The sequence below is a fragment of the Empidonax traillii genome, unplaced genomic scaffold (assembly GCF_003031625.1).
Source record: "Empidonax traillii isolate 1590-97213 ecotype Southwest subspecies unplaced genomic scaffold, ASM303162v1 scaffold461:size861717, whole genome shotgun sequence".
Taxonomy (NCBI): domain Eukaryota; kingdom Metazoa; phylum Chordata; class Aves; order Passeriformes; family Tyrannidae; genus Empidonax; species Empidonax traillii.
The window spans coordinates 57,440-81,058 of NW_020955654.1; the positions used below are offsets into that span (position 1 = coordinate 57,440).

The 23,619-nt window shown below is 49.4% G+C and overlaps 1 protein-coding gene across 4 annotated transcripts in view; it reads right to left on the bottom strand.

Moving 5' to 3' along the window:
* Positions 1-11,492: 11,492 nt before the first annotated feature.
* Positions 11,493-23,619, bottom strand: part of DAGLA (diacylglycerol lipase alpha) — a 44,263-nt gene continuing 32,136 nt past the window's right edge. For all 4 annotated transcript variants that reach the window (XM_027895577.1, XM_027895573.1, XM_027895575.1 and 1 more), the window contains 8 exons: positions 22,501-22,581; positions 21,000-21,142; positions 19,752-19,820; positions 18,321-18,393; positions 16,581-16,777; positions 15,750-15,879; positions 15,146-15,327; positions 11,493-13,328 (listed from right to left, as the gene is read on the bottom strand). In XM_027895577.1, coding sequence (XP_027751378.1) covers positions 12,401-13,328; positions 15,146-15,327; positions 15,750-15,879; positions 16,581-16,777; positions 18,321-18,393; positions 19,752-19,820; positions 21,000-21,142; positions 22,501-22,581 — 1,803 coding nt within the window. In that variant the 3' untranslated portion in view covers positions 11,493-12,400. The remainder of the gene's footprint in view (positions 13,329-15,145; positions 15,328-15,749; positions 15,880-16,580; positions 16,778-18,320; positions 18,394-19,751; positions 19,821-20,999; positions 21,143-22,500; positions 22,582-23,619) is intronic.

The following is a 23,619-nucleotide window of genomic DNA, read 5'->3' on the forward strand; positions in this document are numbered from 1 at the left end:
ACCAAAAAAGCCCCCAAAAACAACCAGTGAAACCCATGAAACAGCCACAAAACACCAAAACCCAGTCACAAAGTGCCAAAACCAGGCAGAAAGCACCAAAAAGACAAAAAGTATCAAAAACTGACAGAAAGCAACAAAACAGACCAAAAAAAGCCCAAAAAACCAACCACAAGGTACAAAAATCTGTCCCCAGAGCACAAAACCCCTGCCACAAAGTGCCAAAATCCAGCCAGAAAGAAAGGAAAAAAAAAAAGAACAGCCAAAAAAGCACCATAAAAAGAGCCACAAGGCACCAAAGGTCGGGAAGTGCCAAAAAAAAAAAAAAACACAAAGGAACAAAACACCTTCAGAAACCACAAAAACAGCCACAAAGCACCAAAATCAATCCAAAACCCAGACAAAAAAGCCCCCAAATCCAGCCCCAAGCCACTAAAAGTCACAAAGGGCCCAAAGCAGTCACAGAGCCCCAAAAACAGTCACAAGGCACCAAAAAAGCAGCCCCAAAGTAGGAAAATCCACCCCAAAGTCACCAAAGCAGCCCCAAAGTCCCCCAAGGCAGCTGCAAACTCTCAAAATGCACCCCCAAAATAACGACAGCACCTACGCAAAATCCAGCCTCACATTCCAGCCAAAAAACTCAAAACCAGCCAGGAATCCCCTAAAGCCAGCCACAAACCACCAAAACTCCACCCTAAAGCTGCCCCTAACCTGTCACAAATCAGGCTCTAATCACAAAGGCCACCTGCAAACCACCTAAATCCTGCCCCAAATTACCCTGAACAAGCCGCAGGTTGCCAAAATCCAGCCCCAAACAATCTAAATCCAGCCATAAGTTGCCCAAATCCAATCCTGAATTGCCTCAACCAACGAAAATTCAGCCAGATCACCCTGAACCAGCCCCAGGTTCACCCCAAATCACCCAAATCCATTTACAAGTCATCCTAAATCAGGCACAAATTGCCTCAAACCACCCCAAATTCACCCCCAAACCACCCAAATTCATCCCCAAATTGTCTACACCAGCCCCAAATCCAGGCCCCAAACACCCGAAATCCAGCCCCAAATCCAGCCTCAAATCACCCCAAAAATCAGCCAAAGATCACCCAAATCCCACAAGAAATCACCCCAAACCAGCCCCACATCATCATAACCCAGCCCTGAATCAGTCACACATTGCCCCCAAAACAGCCCCAAACTGTCCAAATCCAGCCCCAAATCACGGAATCCTGCAACAAATCAGCCCAAACCAGGCAAAAATCACCCCAAATCCAGCCCTAAATCTGGAAATCCTGCAACAAATCACCCCAAACCAGGCAAAAGTCATCCCAAATCCAGCCCCATCCATCCCCAAACCACAGAAATACACTCACAAACCACCCAAATCCAGCCCTGAATTGCCCCCCAAATCAACCCCAAATGACCCGAATCTAGTCACAAATCACCCCAAATCAACCCCAAAATTCAAATCCAACCCCCCAAAACAGCCCTAAACTCCCCCAAAGTCAGGCCCCAACCCCAACCCCCCAAAGCAGCCCCAGCCCATAAGGAGCACAGTGCCCCAGCCCGGCGCCCGCTGGGAATGACATCCCTGGAGTTATTCCTAGCGCTGGGGGGGGGAGGGGGTGGTGCCCGGCAGCCCCAAACTGTGGGGCCTTTCTGTGGGGGCCGCCAAGGGCACAAAGGGGGTTTGTGTGGCCCCACGTCCCACTGGAGGAGGGCAGAGCCTGGGCAGACACAAATCCACGTCTGTGGCTCCCACAGCTGTGCACGGAGCGATTCTTCTCCCAGGAAAAGGGAGGTTTGGGACCGGACACAGTGATGGGTCTGTTATTTGGGGATGGATAGGATGAGCTCAACGGCCCCTTTTTCTCGCCCCTCTCTCGGGCCTTGGAGACAATTGTTATTCTCAGGGCTCTCGTTCCTGCCCGCAGCCCCCGCCCCGGCCACAAACCCTGCGGGAACGAGGGAAAATCCAATTCAAGCCTTTAGAATCCTGGAACCCATAAAATTCTATTCTGGGATTCTACGGTTTGGAATCCTAGAATCACATTCTGTGATTCTATCCTTTAGAATCCTGGAATCCAGAGGACCATATCCCAGGATCCTATGGTTAAGAATCCTGGAACCCAGAGGACCACATTCAATGATTCTACAGTTTAGAATCTTGGAATTCGTGGAATCTGGAATCCCAGGATTCTATGGTTTAGTCCTGGAAACCACAGGAACATACTCCCTGATTCTATGCTTTAGAATCCAGAGAACCACATTCCATGATTCAGAATCATAGAATCCCAAAATCCATAGAACCGTATTCCATGATCCTTTGATTTAGAATCCTGGAATCCAGAGAACCTTATTCCAGGGTTTACAATTGCAGAATCCCAGACTCTACACCATCATATTCTGTGATGGAACATGGATGGATCCACTCCACGGATTCACAGAATCATCGCATGATTGGTGGGATCAGATTCCATGATTCAGGATGACACAATCCTGGAATGGTTTGGCTTGGGAGGGACCTTAAAGCTCATCCTTGGCATTGTTCAGCTGGGAACAAGCCCCAGGCAGGGAGATCCTGCTTTCCAACCCCAAACCCACATGCTCATCCCTATGATCCAGGTCACGGAGGACAAGGAATGAGTTCTGAAATAACCTGGGAAACAGCTTTGGGAAATCCAAGTGTTTGTATCCCACAGTATTCCAACAGCCAGGATCCATGTGATGCCTGCAGCATTACCACAGGAGTAGGATCCATCAGGGATTAAATCCCTGTCGAGGTTTTGCCCAACCGGCCAGCCCCTGGGGCTGAGGATGGTTTTGTCCAGGTGGATTTCCAGACAAAAGGCCAATTAAAACTCTCAGTAATGCCTTTGCTAATTACATATTTAAGAAAATGGAAAAGAAGGCTGTGGTGCAGTTGAAATTAGGCAGCCATGTAGGAGAAGCAGCAAGCCTCAGGTGGGGGCCCTGCCCCCTCCTCCCCCAGCCCTGGGCCAGGGGCAGGTATAGCACTGAAGCCTCCCTTTTTCTCATGTAAGAGAGTGAGGAAAAAAAACTTTCGAGAAGAACTGACTACTTGGACAGAAACCGCTGCAAAAGAATTCCGGCAAAGAGATAATGAAATGTTCAAGGCCAGAGCTGCAGCAGGAGAAAGAAGTGCGAAGGGGGGCCTATTACTCCCCCCTTTCGCTCTCTCCCTTCAGCAGGGAAAAGACTGAAAAGTAATCCCTGCCACCTGTACAAGATTGTTGGGGTGAGGAGACCCCCCCATGCGGCTCACAGAGAAGCTTGTGGATATACCAGAGAACTGAGGCTTCATGAGAGGGACTGAAATGAGGCAGAGTCCTGTTGAAGATTTATGACCCTGAAGGGACGAGGCTTACGCTGGAGCAGACGGCTTGGGTAAGCTTGGGATCTCAGTGAGAGATCCATGCTGCTAGTGCTGAAGATTTGTGACTTTGAGAGAGAGAGAGCCTTACACCAGAGCAGAAAACGGCTCAGGTAAGGATGTTGGGATCCATGCTAGACCCATGTTGGAGAGGTCTATCAAGGACTGTTCTCCCGTGAGAAGTGACCTCCACAGGAAAACAGGGGTGGACTCATAAGCCATTATCCTCTGTAATCCTGTGGCGAAGATCCACGGTAGGCAAGTGTCCTCTTCAGGGCCTGGGTAACCCCTAGCCTCCGGTCTTAGCCCAAGAGGGGGGTAGGCCCAGCCCTGGAGGCTAACGCAGAGCAAGATAAAAAGAGTTCCCGCTGCGACGAGAGTGCTGCAGAGTTATTGAAGAGACCTGGAGCTCTGAGAATGGAGAAAGAAACTGCTTTTCCTCCTTGGACTGATATAAAGGGGGGAGAAATATTTCTATAAATACATAGTACTTTTACTTAAGTAAAATTGTTGTAGATATAATTCTTTACTTTTAGCTTGTTAGTAATAAATGTTATAATTTTCCCCAAATCCAGTCTCTTTTGTCTGCATAAACCTTCTCTTAACTTATAATAATTGTGTAGGGGGTGCAAAAGCAAATTGACCCAGAGCAAAACCACAACAATCCCATTCCCACTCTTCCCTGAGAAGGCACAGTGGCTGTTTATCCCAATCCAAACAGGCAGCCTGCAGATCCTGATACCAAAGCACTTGGATCTTTGCTCCTTCCCATCTTTCCTCCTCCACTGGTGTCCCAATCCAGGTGTGAATGATCCAAGTTCTTCTCACCTGAGTTTTCCTCCTGCCTCTCAGTCATTCCCAAGGAATGTTGCTCTCTCCCTTCCTGGACCTGATTAAAGGGAAAAGACCCACTGGGAAAGCTGATGATACCAAGGAACGTGGCATCCCAAAAAAAAGGGATGTTCCAGCTCCCTTCCCGCAAGGAATCCACCATTCAGGGATGCACTTGTGTGATCCCATGGGATCCTGGAGAGCTTGAGTCCCGAAAAAATATGCCTGGGATCTCCTACTCTGGTTTATTCAGAGTTTGTGTATCCGTTTGTTGGATTTATTAAAGCCGGAAAAAAAGTTTGGAATTTGTGTCTTTGGTCAGTTTGGTCCTTAAAACAGACTCACAAAGGGAGATGGGGAACTTGGGAGCAAAAGGAATCGGAATTTCAGCCCGTTTGACATGGGGGAAATAAGGATCAAACAGCCTGTGGGGCTCCAAAACAAAGATCCCCCAAATCCAGACACAAACGCCCAAACCCAGCCCCAAATCAAAACCCAGCCCCAATCCTTGGAAAAATCCTGAGGAATTAATTTCTGCAATGCTGGTTTCCATCTAAATAATTAACAATCAGACCACAGCTTTAATTAGTGACATATTCCCATTATTTTCCCTCCTTGTTTTTCACTAAAATTGAATTCATCAGTCTGGCTTAAAAGTTCTTGGAAAATTTGGGAGTTTTAGTGTCATTCCCAATGTTTTTTTCCCAATGGGTTGAAAACCACTTTTCTCAACCAGCTGGAATTTTTTCCTAAAGTCACCAGTACACCCAGCAACTGGAAAATCTCATTGGAAAATCCAACCACATCCCTAATTAAGGCTTTTAAGAGGTTTTACAGGAGCATCTACCATTCCTGCTGTGTCCACATCCATGTGTTTTCCCAAATTAAAGCAGCCCCTCCTAAACATGGATTACTCCATGTTTATCCAAGGATAGCAGCCACAGTTGGATGTTCCCCTTTTCCCAGGACAGCCAAGATCCTTTTAGGAGACCAATACAGCTCCAGGTAGGGAGGAAAATCCCACAGATTTCCCTCCCTCACAAAACATCAGGCACAAACCTTCCAACATTTTCAGATTCCACTTTTTTAGAGGCATTTTTATGGGAATTCAGTTCAGGCCACCTTTACCTCTCAGGGACTCCCTGCCAGTCCCATTGAGAGCAGCCATAAAAAGCATTCCATGCACCCATTAATGGGATTATTTGCTTCCAGGCACTCATTTTCCCTGTATTTCTCCTGGCTCGTCTCCTCTCCTTATTCCCCAACCCTGTAATCCATAAAAAAAGCTATTCCTACTTCCAGAATATGAATTCCATGGCACTGAAGAACTGGGAACAGCCTCAGGCAGGGAGATCCTGCTTTCCAGCCCTAAATCCATGCTCCTCACTGGGAAAATCCCACTTTGGACTCACCTTTCTTGCAGAAGGATCCCGGCACCTCCATGTTTATCCATAGGGCAGATTCACACATTGTTCTGGCAGGAATATTGAATATACGAAATATCTGGGATCTAATTTTGACTGAGAGCACTCATTCTTGTCTCCCTGTCATTCCCCTCCAATCCCAGAGGATTCCTTGTAATCAACCTGCTTTGCACTAAAATTCTTCTTTCTGTGTGGAAAAAAAAATCCTTCTTTTTGTGTTGGATTTAACTTGGAATCACTCAAATCTCTTTCCATAATTCCTTCCCTAATTTCCTTATTTTCCTTCTCCACAGAAGGGACATTCCTATAACTGATCTCATGAGGTGTGGATCAGAAAATCCTGGAACGATCTGGGGGGGAAGGGACTTTAAAGATCCAGTTCCAACCCCAACGTCTCCCACTAGACCAGGCTGCTCCCACCTGGATTTGAACACTACCAGAGATGCAGCTTCCACCACCTCTGCATTTGGATGATTCCTAAAGGCCAAGATCCAGACGAGACAGAGCTGGAAAAGCACCAACCAACCCCTCAATGCTTCCCCGGAGCATTCCCAAGATATGCACACACCGAATTCCTCGTGGCCTTCCTGCTCCCAACCCTCTCGAGGCAGAAAACCTCCGGCAAATCCCAACCATCTACAGCCAAGACATCCTTTGGCAAGAGTCACATACTCCAGCCATGCTTCCAACATCCATTTTATACACAGTGCCATAGAATACACAGAAAATTTATATACATCCATCTTTATGGAATAAGGTTATAATTCCAGAGCCTGATCTTTACAGTGGGATGAGTTCGGATCTTCCATCCATCCGTACAAAAAGAGTCCCATGGAGAAGGAATGGCACGTGAGGAAGTGCTTGAGTTTCCTTGTAATCTTCATGCTGGGGCAGCTGGGAGCAGGGATTTGGAAGGCAGCATGCCCGGGATGAGCAGAGGGATGCAGGAAGCTGGGCTGTCCCCCCCTCCCCTCCCCAGGGCATATCCCAGTGCTCCGAGCCCTGTGGGAAACGCTCGGAGCAGCTCAGAGTTCTCCCAAAAATTCCAAAGGCTTCAGTTCTACCCAGAGGCAGTTTGGGGCGAGAAGTTAATGAATCCATGGTTTTCCTGCTCTGAGCTGCCCCAGCTCAGGATGGGACACAGGGCACAGCAGGAGAAAGGGCCTTTCCAGAGGCGGACCAGGGCACAACATTCCTGCTGCTCCGTGGACGCGGCAAGGGAGGCACAGCCCATCCCAAAAATCCCTGTGCCATTAGGAATTCTGGTCATCACTAGGACAGGAGCTGGAGAGTGTTCCCTGGACATCCCTCAGCTGACTGGGGGAGGGAAAAGTGGGAAGCTGGAGCTGCAGGTGAGGCCACTCGTCTCAGCGAGCTCCAGGAACATTCCAGGAAAGGAGTTCAGCCCCATAGCTGTAGCTGTGCCTAAGGAAAAACAGCCTGACACAATTCCTGAACTTCCCAAAACCAGGATATCAGGGCAGGGCTGAGCCACCTCCTTCTGGTGCTCCAGGACCTCTGAGTCTGAGCCATAGGAACTGCACAAATCTCAGGATGGAAAGCAGGGAAGCAGAATCCCAACAAAAAAAACAGCATCAGGGGCTTGTTCCTGGGCTGCTCCACGTTTAAGGTTTGCAGGAATCAAGGTGGAGCCAGGAAGAAATTCCCTTCATCCCATGGATGTCTGGGAAGGTGGAAATATCAGGACATGGTGAGGACACAGCAAGGAAAGCAGGGAAAATTCCCAGGCAGCTTCCCTTTGGAAGGTGGCTGTTCCAGCCAGGGGTGAGGGAACCACCTGCCCCAGGTCAGGATTTGCTTTTGGCACTTGGATACAACCTGAGACAGAAGGGAAAAGCAGGAAGAAGTGGGAATTCCTGGTTGAGGGAGAACGGGAGGGCTTGGAAGCACAGGTAGCTCTGCAGCCACAATTCCATAGACCCAGAGAAGTGGGAAAGGAAGCAGGAGATGTCTGATCCCAAAAATCCAGTGCCAGGCAGGAGGCCGGGACCAGAAGCCACGGAAAACAAAGGCATAAGAAGTATGAATTCAATAAACAAGGAGGAAAACAATGGGAATGGAGACAGCTGCTGATTTTTAGGATTGCAAGTCCCTGGGACAAAGCAAGGAATTGCTCTAATCCTTGGATATCTGGAATTTCCAGTCCTTAAGCAGCGCCTTGGGTGCTGGAAGAGGGGGAAGGACATCAGTGGCTCCTGATCCATCTCACTTCCCATCCATAACCCCACTATGGGTCCCAGTGGAAAGCAAGAACTCCCACAGGAATCCCAGCTGGGTTCCCGAGGACGGGGAATGTTTGCCTCCTGCAGGTTCCTCCGAGCACCGCAGCAGCACCATGAGGGGGAGCTTTGGCACAGGCAATGTGGCTCTTCCCAAAATCCAGCGGCTTTTCCCTAAAATCAGCCCTGCACAGGCTCTGGGAATGTGCAACGAGCCCGATCCAGACAGAGCTTTCCAATTCCTGCCTCCAGAGGCATCTGTCATCAGAGCAACTGCTGGAATTCCAACCCTCCCTTTCCTGCTTAAAGAGGTAGCAGGAACACTGGAATTCCAGAATCCCAGAATGATTTGGGTGGGAAGGGACTTAAAGCCCATCCAGTCCCATGGGCAGGGACATCTTCCACTATTCCAGGTTGCTCCAAGTCCTATCCAAGCTGGCCTGGAACAATGCCAGGGATGGGGAGTCCACAACCTCTCTGGGAATGTTTGCATGTTCCCCAAAGGATGCAGTTACAACCCCCATCCCTAAAAGAACACGGGAATGAAATGTTCCTGCCATCCTGCAAAGCCGGAATGTTCTACTACCAAGGGAATGATATTCCAGATTGGATAGGGATAAACCCAGCCCAGCAATTCCCAAGGCAAACATGGAAATCCAACTCCATGGAGCTTCTGCGATACAAACCTGAACAAGCATTGACTATTCCCACTTAATTCCCATTTCCAGGGATAATTCCGGTTATTCCTATGTCCCAGTTAGCAAATCCAGTCTAGGGGATTCTGTGGAAATATTGTATCTGCCTGCAGGAAAAGAGGAAAAAAAAGCTGAGAAAACATCCAAGTGCCTAAGGACTATATTAGATACCGATCCTGTATCCCTGCTCCTGGAATCTTCCCTCCTTATGTGCCCTTGGACAAAGATTTCCCACCTAAATCCCTCTGGGGAACATCAACTACTCCTGGAATTGAAGCGACAATTTCCCAAAAGAATGGAAATGGGAACCACGGGATTGTATACATCCACACTCACCACCAGCTTTGCCATCCCAGTCCTCCAGAGAGAGCAAAACATCTCCTAAAAATCCTGTTTTCCTTGGGGAAAAAAGTCTTCAAAATTTCCAGGAATTCCATTTAATTGCTTCAGATGATCCTGAGATCGCCAGGAAGAGTTTTCCCTGTTCAAGTGGAGCTATCAAGGATGTGGGATAAGAGGAGGGATGAGGTGAGAGGAACAGGGAGCAAAGAAAATAGGGAAGTGGAAGTTTTAGGAGGAATTCAATATTCCAAGTGGAGAAGAAGAGTGAAAAATGAAAAATGCTGGAGGAGGGCTTGTCAATCCCTCACAGCACATCCTTCCCAAAATTCCTGGCACTCCTGCAGGCAAAGCCACAATTAAATCCATTATTATGGATGCAGACGCTCCATTCCTCTCCCACGAAACTCTTGGAATACTTTGCATAGGAAAGGGCCTTTAAAGGCCATCCAGCACTGGGAAGAGGGATCCCAATGGATTTTGAGGCTGTGACACGGAACTGACCAGCCAGGATTTGGGATGCCAGGCACTTGCAGCACTACCTCAGCCCAGGGTGGACCATCCTGTTGAAATATCCTGGGAAGACTGGAAGGCACAAAGCTTAAGAGGAGGAAGCAGAAGCCAAGAAAAATCTGCAGAAGCTTCACATTTCCAAAGAGCAGGCAGAGAAAGTAGGAAGCATGGCCAGTACGGATGCAGAAGGTAGCTGTGGGTTTAGCAGTTATTCCAGCATTCCAGAAGGGCTTTTCCAGGAGGGAGTAAGAGATTAGCCTTTCCAAATACCCTCAGAGCAAAGGAGCGATGAGAATTGAGATTTGGAATGATGGGGATCAAGATCCAGGGATGGGGATCAAGACAGAAAGAGATTTAAAGCCCAACCGATTTCAAGAGTAGGGATTTCATTTGGGAGCACTAGGATCAGATCTGCTTGTCAAGAGGGAACACCAAAGCCCAGGAATTGTCCTCGATTCGGTCCAGTCCGAACCTTCAAGGGATTCCTTTCCACCTTCACTCCTTGATCCATGGCAAGCCCAGCTCCCAGGAATTAGGGATTTCCAGGCTTTTAGTGCAGCATTCCTGGCTGCTTCCAGTCAGGGCAAGGGAACCCTGTTCCCATGGGATACAGTTCCAATGGCACAGAGAAGGGAACAGTCAGCCAAGGATGGAGTTTTCCAGGACACAGGTGGGAAGTGACTTTCTAGTGCAACATCTGAGCCATTAAACACCAGCAGATCCCAACTGGAATCATTTAGGAGGGAAATATCCCACCTGCATCAGCCAGAGGCACCTCCTCCCCAGGAATCCCACCTGATCCCAGGGGTCCCTGTGGCTCCCAGGGACGGAGATGACCCTTTCCTCAATGTTTTAAAGTGCTTTGCAGATCCAAAGCTCTGCCTTAGTGCTAAGGGTTAATTCCTGCCAGGATTAAGGGTGGAAATGAGCTCCTTATTCCCGGGCTGGGAAGTGAGCTAGCCTGCTAGCCCTGCCCCCCCCTACCCCTCAGCTCCCCTCTTCTCCTCCAAACTTCCCGGATTTTTGTGCGTATTCCTGAAAAATCACCTTGGTAGTGCTTCCTGAGGGCAGGAATTGGGCCTGTGTTGTGCTGAGCTCCTGAACCTGCTCCTTTTTACAGACCTACAAAAACAAAAGGAAGTTCTGGTTGCTTGGAACAAAAGGGTTTTTCCTTCTACACATCCCTCTGAATCCAGAGGGGCTTCCTCTGCTCCAGTTCCACACAGGGAAAGGTCACCTTTGGAACCTTAAACCACAGGCATAACGTTTTAACTTCCCACTGAAAGCACTTCAGAAGGCTCTGGAATGGGTAGGGAGCAGGGAATGTGTATCCCATGATCAAGTGAGGGGGATATCAGCACTTGGACACATTCCAGTGAAATTCTGTGCACCTGGAGCTACTTCCACCAGTGCATATCGCTTATAAAGTGCTCCTGTTGGATGTCAGTTATTCCCAAAGGAAGGCCCATCCCAAGGCTTCCAGACACCACGGGGAGCCCAGGGATTTGCCAGCTCCTGGGAAGCACAGCATCCTCCCACAATGGAAATATCCCAGCTAAGGAGGGGGAAAGGGAGCAACAAAAGGATTGTAAGGAAGTTAAAGTGGGACTTTCTTTTCCAGGAAGGGAGGACAGAACTCCAGGGAGACCCATTGGGAAGTGCTGAGCTTTGATTTGCCAACAAAGGGCCTTTTCCAGGTCACAAAAGGGTTTCATTCCCTAAATAGGTAGTTTTCCTGCTGCTCCCATCCTTGGAAAACCTGCCTGGAGTGGCTGAGCAGCCTCAGGCAGATTTTCCTCACCACTTCCTCCGGTTTTACTCCGTGCGCTTGTGCAGGGGAGCGGGGAGAGGGATGCAGGCAGCTCCCCCCACACCCCAGCCACTTGGAAAGCAGGGAACTTGGAATTCTGCCTGCCCACCCTCTCTTCCCAGCAAGAAAGGCATGGGGAGAAGAGGATGGCCAGGCTTTTCCTTTGGGAAAACCTCTCTGTTTCCTTAATAAATATCTTCCAAACAGCAGCTCTGTAAACATACAAAAGGTTTCAACACCTGGAAAGAAAAGTCCATCTTTTCCCTAAGTTCCTAACAACAGGCTGACACCGATCCATGGTTGCTGCATATGGGCAGTGTGAGGACCCAGGGGGATCCAGGAAAGGCTCCCAGATTCCACAGGGCCTCGGAAAACAATGCTGGGTCAGTTTTCCAGTCGATGCCTCCACACAGCTCTGAGATGAGAATCTCAGCAGTCCCGCAGGAATGTCGTTAGCTCAGAGGGGTCCGGAGAATCCAGGAGCAACGGTGGTGAGATCCAAGAGAACTTGGATGTGGCAGAGGGATTTGGCTCTTGGGAACAGCGTCTTTCCCTCAGGAACACTCGGGTGAGAGGAAACATGGTGCCAGTCCCATTCCCGCTGCACCCGGCCAGGAACGGGAGGCTGGATTTGGAGGGGATACAGCCCCAATGGCTTTAAAACTGGAGTGTCCTACAAAAGCAATCCCCATGGAAGTGGCCAGATTGGAGCCTGGGCCTGATCCGTGATAGTGCAATTGGGCCCAAAGTCTCAATCCGCTCATTCCCCAAACCAGCGGCTCTGGTCCAGAGGGGGGATCCATCCCAGCCCCGCTCCTGCTCCCAACTCTCCATCCTTGAGTTTCATGGAATCAAACCCACAGGATTCCCAGAGCAGGGGGTCTCGCTCCCCAAACGCAGCAGGTGCCCCAGGGGAAGGAATCTGCCTCTGGAATGAGAGCCAGGCTGAGGTAGGGAATTTTAGTGCCTCAGACCCTCTCAGGTCCCACAGGGTAAAGCCTCTCCCAAGCTCCAAGCACAGCATTCCAGCACAATCCATCCTCCAGGCACCGCTGTGCCATCCTGGAAGGGATGTTTCCAGCCGTCTCCTCTGATCCTGACCGTTCCTCTCCTCCACGGATTATCCCCCCGGATCATTCCACCCCTTTTCCCAAGCACTAAAGGGCTGAAATCATGAGGTCGTCCTGCTTGGCAGGGCTGGTTACGTGTCCGGAGGGGGTGGAAGTCCGTATTTTTTCTGTGGTCAGGCATTCCTGGCTGCTCACGCCCATGGGAGTGATGTCCATGAGCTCTCCGGACGAGCTGAGGGGGAAGGATGGCGACACGGAGATGCCCGACGAAGGATCCGTCGATCCCGCGAACAACCTCGGCGGTTTCGGGACCAAGTTGGGCTCATACTGCGCCCTCAGCAGGATCTCCTGGTCACTCATGGATTTGGGAAGCTCCGCGAAGTCGCTGGAGCTGTCCGACACCATCATGCAGTAGATGTCCTGGAAGGAGCTGCTCTTGCTGTCCAGGTTGAAGAGGCTGTCAATGAACTCGGCGAATTCCAAAACCTGGGGGCTGGGGACATCGGCCAGGCGGCCGTTGTGCAGCGCTGGCTCTTCCCGGGGGGACGAGGAGCTGCACTCCCCATCGCTCCGAGCGCCCTGGGCGCTGCAGCGCCGCTGCGGGGTGCTTCCGCCGCTGTTAAGGACATTCTCCGGGGGCTGAGTCTCCTGGGAATGCTTGGAGAGGCTGTCAGCAGCCAGCAGCTCAGTCCGGGAGCTGAGGGAAGGGTTCTCCTCGGGGATGATGGGATCGATATAAAAGCAGTGCGTCTCGTCCTTCTCCATGACGGCGTGGAGGCTGGGAGAGCCCCGGATGCTGCGGAAGCCGGAGGAGCGCCGGGAGTCAAAGCTGTAGATGGATTCGTTGTCCGAGAGGCTCTCCATGGTGGCCAGAGGGGCCCGGCGGTCCTGCAGCTCCACAGAAAGGCGTTCCTTTGTGTCCAGGAGCAGCAGCTCCACCGGGTCCTTCTGCACCGGGGAAAGTGGCTTCGTCTCATAAAAGCCCTCCAGGCTGATCTCCGAGTGGGATTTGCTCCTGCAGTGGGAAAAGAGGAGGGGAGAAGGAAGCCAGAGGAGTAGAGTGTCCTGGGCACAGAACTCCTCACACAATTCCCCCAACCAAACCCACCCACAGCCTCTGGAAATCTCTTATCGCTCCATTCTCCCAGGAGAAAACATCACACGGATTCTTCCCTCAGCAAACAGCGTTTCTTGCCCTTCTCCCTGTCCTCCTGGCTAAATAAATCCTTCTCTCCTGCCCAGAGAGGCTGTGGAATGCCCATCCCTGCTGGTGTTCCAGGTTGGAGCAACCTGGGCTAGTGGAAGGAGTCCCTGCCCATGGCAGGGGATTGGAATGAGATGGTGTTTAAGGTCTCTTCCATCCCAAACCATTCCATGATTCTCCCAGTGTCTTCCTTCTCCAGCACCATTGTCACTTGGGATCATGGCTCTGCTCCCAGAGAAACCTGCAGCACTTCCAAAGCATCCAAAAACTCTGCATTAAAGAGGATTTAGGGAAGAGAGATTGAAGGACCAACCTACACTTAACCCACTTTCTCCTTTTCCCAGTCTAGAACCATTCCATGCTCAGGCTTTCACCTCCCTCTTCATGCTGGTGATCCCACCACAAATTCCAAGAGGTTGTCAGAGCATTTTCCATGACCAGCCTTTAAATCAGGTAGGAAAACTCCAGCTACACCAAGACTTTAAGGATCAGGCAGGCTCTTCCAGAAAAACACAGGGAAGGAGCTCCCACACCAGGTTTGGGATCAGCTGCAGACAAATCAACAGCCTTAAGCACATGGAACTATGGAAGTTTTTTTTGGGAAGAGAACTCCTGCACCTGCCCAAAGGATGGGATATACAGGGAATGCTTTAAGAGGTAAGGCAATGCCTTATCCCTCTGTAGCTTCAATGGAGTAACAGTGATCTGGAAAGAGATTCCAAGAATCCCAAAAGAGGAAATCCAACACATTAAGATGGTTCTAACCTGGAATTAAACAGCATCTTCCCAGTCTTACTGTAGCTCTCAAAAACCTGGGACAATCCCTGTTCCTGCTGTTCCAACCCACCAGCTGTGTTCTGCTTCCAAGCTCTCCTTCCCTGCCTCTGACCATTCACTCTCTGTGACAAGAACGTTCCCATTTTTCCACGTTATCTGCTGCCTTATCTTCCCTCTGAATTTAAATCTCCCTCCTATGATCTCCACTTACCCAGATATCCCTCACCCCACAGCTCCTTGTTGGGTCTCTCTCCCTGAAAACCCCATGGAAGTGCTTCCCTTGCCAAGGAATTATCCTTTCCCATCCACAATTCCATCTCCTGGTTCCACTCACAGCTACCTCTGGATGCAAACTGTCTCCCTTCCTTCATTTTCCCTGCCAGTCCAGATGTGGGAACACCTTCAGCACTTGGAATACAGCTCCTCCTCTTCTCTGTTTTCCACTGGATTTCAGGCTCTTATCCTTCCCATACAGGACACCAACTGCTTTCCCCTCACCTGTATCCATGTTCCCAACATGATTCTGTTTATAATATTCCATAAATCCCAACATAAAGCAGCTTTAAATGTATATGTCGTGCTTTGGAAAAATCACCAAATTTGGCTGGAAGTTTCACCTTGGGAAAACCAGATTTGTCTGGATAAGGAGTAAAGGGAGTTTCTTCCATACCTTCTGTGTTCTCCTGACCTTGCTCCACTCAGATTCCTGAGGAATACAAAGGATTTTTTTCCCCCTGACACAAGTCCCAGAAAGGCATCCCTCAGATCTATCCATAAACACGGATCACAACACCCCAGGAGGGAGAGGATCCACGCCTAGAGCCAACATTCCTTCCAATATCCATTCTTACTTGGTGCTGCTGTTCCTCCTCTCTGCTGGGATGGCTCCAGTTCCGACCTGAATGGAAGGGCCACTGGGCAAGGGCTGGCTCTGGAATATCAGCTCTGGAGTGAGATCCACTTCCGTCGGACTCACCATCACCTTAGCTGCGGAAAGTAAAGCGGTTTTTCCCTTGTTGTAGTTTTCCAAGACCTGTCCAAGGCAAGGAGAAAAACAGCAGGGATTTACTAGGAGCTGGATTTGCCTCTTTCTTCCCAAAGCCGCCTGGAAGCACAAGGAAAGGTCTGGAGACAAAGGATTAGACGGATAAACCCTGACATATTCCCGGATGTTACCTGGACTCATCCAATGGGCACCTCCTGGAATGAACCAACCACCACCCAACCTCCCGTTATTCCAACACCAAGTCTGGAAACAGGACTGGGAGCTCTGGGAGTTCCATTCCCAGACCTCACCGCATCCAACTCCGACATCCCGTGCACAAGACTGACGTGGAGCATTATCACTTCTCCTCCCCTTCCCCAGGATAAGTGTCCTTGTGCATTTAAACCCCCAGCATTGGGGGGAAAGGAGTGCCCATCCCACAAGGATGTTTGGGATCCTAATTCCCTTACCTTGTTGAGCCCCTCCATGACCACATACGGAAGATGTTCATGGAGCATGGCTGGGGAGATGATCACCTCATTGAAGGCCTTGTTGTCCCCCCAGATGGCAAAATACGTGGGATCCTCCTGCTCGCAGCAGCTGGAAAAAGGATCCAAACAAAGGGGAAAATGGGATGAAGCAGCAGGGAAATGTTTTGGTTGGAGAGAGAGAAAAAGCAACAGCAGGAAAAAACAGAGGGAGGAGACGTTGCTACAAACTCTGCATTATCCAGCAGGGAATGACATTCCAGTGCCTGATGGGGCTCCCAGAGAGCTGGAGAGGGAATTTGGAGAAGGGCTCAGAGACACAGGACAAGGAGGCACAGCTTCTCACTGCCAGAAAGTGGGTTTGGATAGGACACTGGGAAGAGATCCTTCCCTGGGAGGGAGGGGAGGCTCTGCAATGGATTTCCCAGGGAAGTTGTGGCTGCCCCATCCCTGGAAGTGCTCTGGGCCAGCTTGGAGCAACCTGCACCAGTGAAAGGCATCCCTGCCACAGCAGGGAGTGGAATCGGATTATCTTTAGCTCCCTTCCATCCCAAACCATGCCAGGATTCCATGCACTGGTTTACATGGGACACTGGGGAGAAATTCTTCCCTGTGAGGGCACAGAGGCCCTGGAATGGATTTCCCAGGGAAGCTGGGGCTGCCCCATCCCCGAAAGTGCTCTGGGCCAGCTCGGAGTACCCTGGAGCAGCGGCAGGTATCCCTGCCCACGGATCTTTAGAGGTCCCATTCCAACCTAACCCATCCTACACCATTCCCAAGAGGGAGTTTCCCCCTGGGGTGTCCCCGGCTCACCAGCACTGCTCGGCAGGGTGGTTGTGCACCACGTGGATGATGCGGCCTGGCGGGTACAGGGGGGTGCTGGCGGACAGGGCGATGGTCAGGTCACTGGGGTGCGCCCACAGCCGGTTGCTCGGCGCCGAGTTCTCCTCCGTCTCCTCGGGAAGCTCCGATTTGGGGATGCACTTGGTGGCCCCCACGATGATCCGCCACTGAGGGAAGGAAAAGCACGGAGAGGCACCGTCACCTTGCAGAACTCGGGAGGTTTCAACAGCAAAAATCCCACCTTTGGGGCGCTGGTTCCGTGAATAAGAGCCAGGGATAACCCCGTGCTCTTATTCCCCCTTTGGTGGGATATTCCCCCTTTTCTGTCACATGGGAGGGAATTGCCTCTAAAAAGGAGTGTGAGACACCAACAGAGGTGCCCCGGGAAAACTCAGGGAAGCAGGAGGATAAAGGAATAACTCAAGGCCAGGGAAATGAGGAAGCTGGAGATAGAAATGATCCAGGTGTTCCTGCAGAGTTGCTTTTCCTTTCCCACTTCTAAGCCAACATCCCATCTCTCCTTGTTTTTCCTTAGGCAGTTAAGGATTTATGGGATTGATGTCCATCAAGGGATAAATTGGTATTTTCCAGGATTAAGGAAGTGGATGGAAGCAATTTCTAATGGACAAAAACAGGGATGAGATTAAACAATGCTGATAAAAAAAGTTGTTTGGGATTTTAAGTCCTAAAAACTCCTCAAACCCACCAAAAAAACCCTAAGAAACCATCAACCCTCCAACAAAAAACACACACACAAAAACACCTAAAATCCACAAAACTTCCCTAAAAAAACTACCAAAACCCCCCCAAAAAGCTTAGAAACTCATCAAAAAGCCCTAACCCCCCCCAAAAAAGACTTAAAAAACACCCCAAGCTTTCCCCAGAAGCCACCAAAAGAATCCTCAAAAACCACAAAATCCAACCAAAAGCCCTAAAAAACCACAAAAAAAAATTGCAAAAATCTCGTAGAAAACCACTAAAAAACCCACCTTAAAAAAAAAACCAAAAAAACAGAAAAACAAAAAAGTCCTAAAAAGCACCAGAAAAAACCACCAAAAATTTAAGAGCCCACCCAAACAAAACCCCCAAGAAAACACCAAAAAACTTTAAAAAAAATTAAAAAAGCCCACCAAAAAACACCTAAAAAACCCACAAAACACACCCTAAAAAAAAAAAAAAAAGGAAAAAAACACCAAAAAATCCCCCCAAATCCACCAAAAAACCCTCAAAAAACATGAAGAATTTCCCAAGAACCTGAAGTCAAACCACAAAAATCAGAATTTAACAACAGAAATAAACACAAGCTCGGTTTCTCCCTTTCCAGGTAATTCCTGTGATGTTTCATCCCTAAAAATCTTCATGTTTTATGGTTTTTTCTATCTTGGTGTAATGACCAGACTCCTTATCCCAACATCACCAGCCATGCCTATAAACAGACAATTCCAGTCTGTTCCCAGCTTTTTCCTGGCTACACCAAAACAGGCTCAGACAGAAAATTCCCTGCTGGGTTATTTGGGATCTGTGATGGTGAACTTGGAACACCTGAGTTGGAATCATCCCACTGAGCTCTGCTTGCATCTCTTCACATCGTTCCTGTAGTTTCCTAAAGAGAGATCCCTTTCCAAAGGAGGAAACCTGCCCTTCCTGACACTCAAATTCCCTGTCCTTGCCCAGAGACACTTCCAGGTGTTTGTCCCTCTTCCCTCTTACCTTTGGTTTGGTGCTTCTTTGGAGAACATCCAAGAGCTGCCGGCGAAATCCCTCCAGCTGGGAGAGCCCAATCCTGGAAAAGAGGAAAGTGTGAGTATGGAAAACAGGAGGATGGGGTCATGGAAAAGAGGAAGACGTGTTTGGAACACCTGGGCAGGGAATGGGATGGGAAAGACACATGGGCACAGAACAAGGAATCCCATCCAAAAGGATACTACAAGGATACTGGATCAGGGCTGGGATCTGGAATAAGGGAAAACTCAGACTGGATCAGGGCTGGGATCTGGAATGGGGGACAACCCAGACTGGATCGGGCCCAGAATCCAGAATGGGGGAAAACCTGGGCCAGACTAGGGCCGGAATCTGGAGTGAGGGAAAACCTGGACTAGATCACAGTCAGAACTGGGAATGAGGGAAAACCCAGACTGGATTCAGACCAGGATCTGGAATGGGGGGAAGCCCAGACTGGATTGGGCTCCAGATGTGGAACAGGAAGAATCCAGACCGGATCGGGGCCAGGATCCAGAATGGTGGGGAATCAGACTGGGGTAAGAATCTGGAATGGAAAAACCTGGCATGGATTGAGCCTGAGATCTGGAATGCGAGGAATGCAGAGCAGATTGGGGCTGGAATCTGGAATGGAAAAACCCAGAGTGAACTGGGACTGGAATTGGGAGGGGGGGAAATCCAGTGCAGGTTTCCCAGGTGGATTGTGGCACCACCCAGGAGCAGGAATGAGGGCAGAGGGGCCTCGGGAACCACCAGGACAACAAACAGAAGCAGAGAACACAGACTGGAGACAGCTCAGGGAACAGGGAGGTGACAGTGGAATCCCAGAAGCCAGAGAAGGATGACGCGGAACAGGTGACTTGGGAAGGTGTCTCGGAGCCAAGTGACACCACTGAGGGAATTCTGGGATGGACAAAGTCACATCATCCAGGTAAATCCCAGGTTGTCTGTCCCGGCCCAAATCCCTGCTCAGCAGAACATATCCAAGGAGATGAGGAACGGGAGAAATGCCATGGAATGAGCTGGTCCAGAGATATGACATGGCACGGAACAGGAATTTTGGGACAAACAGGAGATGACAGCATATCCAAGATAACACAAGAAACTGGGAAGATGACACTGATACTCCAGGGACCACAGTGAGTGATTCCAGAGGTAGGATACTCCCACTTTTCTGGCCCACAGGAAGGATTTGCCTATAAAAAGGCACATGAAACACTTTCCCTGCCCAGGGAAAACACAGGGAAGCAGGAGGATAAATAAGGAACACCACAAGGAATGAGGAAGATAAATAAGGAACAAGACAAGGATAGGAAAATGAGGAATCTGGAGACAGATGATCCATGTGTTTCTGACAGGAAATGGATGATTTGGGGACAGGACAGCAAATGTTCATTATGGATTTGGGACACCTCCACTTGCCTGGGCACCAGATCCTTCCCAAGCACCACTGCAGTCACAAACTCCTTGGAATACTCCATGGCATCCTCACTGAAAGAGAAACAGGACCAGGAAGAAGCAAACAGTGTTTCATTCCCAGTTCGGTGGCAGAGAACCAGGGGCACAAAACCCCAATCCAAGCTACTTCCAGGCCTTCAGGATTTGCACCTTGGGAAAGAAAAGCCTCCTATCCACATCCCAGGGCTCAAACATTCCCTGCATATGGCTCTGGATCCACCTGGGAAAGGAAGTACTTGAACTCAGCGTCTCCTAGTCATTTCCCAAGGGTTTGGGAATGGCAGGGCAGCCAAGGAAGAAGATATTCCGGGCCCCTGAGACTACTTGACAAAGACACTGTGGAATGAAAGACTGGAATATTGTGGAGAACTCAGATGGCAAATTTCTGGAGCAACCTGAGGACCGAGAGGGAAGGAATTCAGATTCCCACTCTATGGAGCTTCCTGGAGATGATCCTGGGCACAACATAAGTCAGGAGCTCCCAAGGGATCCAGAAGTGGAATTTCTGAACAAAAAGCTACAAAACTCCCATGAAACATCCTCCTCTGTAGCTCTGTGGCTGCAGAAAACCAGGAATTACAACAACAAGGAATGTCAACATCCAGATCCATTAGCAGAGTGGTTTAAAACCCTTGGCTGCTCCTGGAATATGATGCAGGAACTGCCACAAGGAGCTTCGGAGAATCCCAAGCTGATTTCAAGGATCCCCATGACAACTAGAAAGACCTTCCCTCACTTCCCAGCAGTGCCACGGGATGGTTTTGTTTGGGAATATTGTGACCTGAAGGTCTGTTCCAATTCATAATGGGAGGAATTCCCCATTAGTCTCTCCCTGGATTCCCCCCTTGGGAGGGAGACCAGCACCCAAAAAGCACAATCCCGCAGACCTTTTTTAGCCACCACTTTGGAATGGGAGAAATCACATCCCAAAGTGAGGTGAAATTTCTTTGGAAAAGGAATCCTAACAACTGGATCAAGGCTGGGAAAGAGCATGGAAATTGCATCCAGCTTGCATTTTTCGTTAAAATTAGAGCCATAGACAACTCAGGAATATTTGGGAGAGTGGCCACCTGCCATCCTACCCTGAATTCCAAACTCTGTCACAGAGGCAACACTCGGCAAATCCAGGCTGCCTGTCCCTTTTCCTGCTCCTTAGAGGATCCCAGCCGTGATGTGATCCAGCTCCAATCCCACCTGAATCCCAAGACCTACCTGAGCAGCCCACCTGGGGGGGAATAGGCAAAGCACTTCAGGGAGGGATACTGGGGACGCAGCAGGAAGGATAGGATAGCAGCAGTTCCAGCTCCCAGGGAATGGCCAACCACAATCAATCCATAGTGTTTTGTCCCTCTGCCCTGGAAACCAAAACCAACAAGAAATTGACATCACACTGGAAATTAACAGGGATTTATCCCCCAAATCTCTCCCTTTCTCCACTTTGAGTGGTTTTCATGTGTGAAAGCTCCAGATTCCAGCTGAACAGCTCCTTGTTCTCAATCATGGAATCATCATGGAATCCTGGAATGGTTTGAGTGGGAAGGGACCTTAAAGGTCATCTAGTTCCAATCCCAACACCTTCCACTATCCCAGCTTGCTCCAAGCCCTGTCCAACCTGGCCTTGGACACTTCCAGGCATGGGGCAGCCACAGCTTCCCTGGGAAATACATTCCTCACTGCCCCCATAGGGAAGGATTTCTTCCCAATATCCCATTTGACCCTGCCCTCTGTCAGTGGGGAGCCATTCCCCCTTGCCCTGGCACTCCAGGTCCTGGATGCTGGAATTCACTCACTTCGGGAATTCTACATCTCCATCAGCGTTTGACCTACTGCCTCTTCCCTAGAAGGAAAAAGATGGGAAGAAACAGGAAATGCACACCAGCTGTTTGAATTCTTTGGGATTTGACAGGAGCCTTTGGCCCTTCTTCAAATCTCACAGCTTCCTGATAATATCCAGATCCCTGGAGAAAGTGTTTCTACACCTCATTGAACACTTTTCCCTGGAATATCTGCTGCTGGCAACTGTCAGAAACAATATCCTGAGATAGAGAAATTTTTGGTGGGAGCTGGGATGGTATTTACGTGCCTAAAATGAGGAAAAATTCCTCCTGATTAACAGGAGCACACTCAATATTCCCTTTCTAGGCAGAGAGGGATGCCACTGGATGCCGGAGCATCTCTCCCTCCATCCACCAAACATCCCGAGGCAGCACTTCCACAGCTATTCCCAACCTATCAACCAAGGTAAGCTGCTTCCCAACACCTCCCTCGGGATCTCTGATAGCTCCCTGCCACCAGGAATCTGCTCCCAGGGACAGCACTCCAGAAAGAATCTCCAGAGAGATGTGATTTTAGTTCCCCTTGGCCTGGTTTTAACATTCCCTGTCCTGCATTCCCACGTGGGACTTCCTGCCTTAGGAAAAATGAAATAATCAGGAGCTCTGCAGTATTACTGTTTCCAAAACAAAAAAGCCTTGAGGAGCAACCTAATCTTATGGAATGTTCTCCTCCCGTGGCAGGGGGTTGGAATCGGAGGAGTTTTAAGGTCCCTTCCAATGCCACATTCCAGGATTCTGTGAGTTGGCAATCCAGAGGGACAGGAATTGAAGGGAGGGTTGAGAAATTAATACAAGGGATTCAGGACATGGAGATTCCCTTAAAAACCAGGTTTTTAGGGAATTCTCATCCTCTGTCTGGAAGGAAAACTTGAACTCACCAAGTCACGTCCGAAAGCTTGGGAAAGCACCATTTCCTGCTCCAGCTTCTTCTTGATGTACTCAGCAGAGAGCACCATTCCCTGCGGGAATTGGGGAGGCAAAGTGGGATGTCAAGGGATGTGTGGCAGCCCTGATCCCAACACCCAGCAGCCAAAAGCTGTAGAAGCTCCGGAGCGTCCCTTGGCATGGTTGGGATGCAGGAAGAACTGAGTCCTCTCCACATCCCAGAAGAGAAATTCCGGATCATGGTGTTTAGGAGTAATGAGTTCATAAATTCCAAGGGCTTATTCCTGGGATCAGGGTGAATTTAGAGGGAAAAACATCCCAAAAACCAACTTAAGCAGGGTTGTGTGTTTGGTACTTCAGATCCTGGGATCTGTGGAAGAACATGGAAATAAACTTGGATGTTCTGAATATTCATGTTTTAATGGTCAAATTTTCCTCTCCCAGTTAAATCTGTGAATGATTTTTCCACTTAAATCTGGGAATAAAAGCGTGAATTATCCTGAGTTTACAGATGAAATAACACAAACACCACAGGGAAAAGTGGGAGCACTCCCTGTATAGGAAGAGTTAATTCCTGCCTTTTCCAGTTGTCAGAATTAAGGGAATTTGGCTGCTAAAGGATGTTAAACATAAATTATTAAAGGATTATATTTCCTAGAAGTTAAAAAGTGCTGGAAGATGAGAAAAATCATAGGCATTCAGGAGACACTCTGAAGGAAGGAGGAGCTCCCAAGGAATTCCAGGCTCAATACCCAACCTTGGGCAACATCTCCTCTCCTGCAGCAGCACTTCCAGCAACTGCTCCATTCCTTCCAACCTTCAAATTTCCTTTCCCAACCTGGTACTGCATCCTGGGAAGCTGCCAAATTCCTGAGCATATTAAAAACTTTGTATTATTTTGCCAGACAGGGTCAAAGGGGAGCAGCTCTGAAATAAATGGATTTAGCCATCCCAGAGCTGCTCACAGACACGGAGCATCCATCAAATTACATGGATGCCAGTCTGGCCAGGATCCTTGGAGGACATTCCTGTTTCTAAACACATTCCCAGAGTTCCATTACAAATACTGGGAAGGTCATTGGAAGGCAAGTAATTTGAGCGACTCCAGGGGC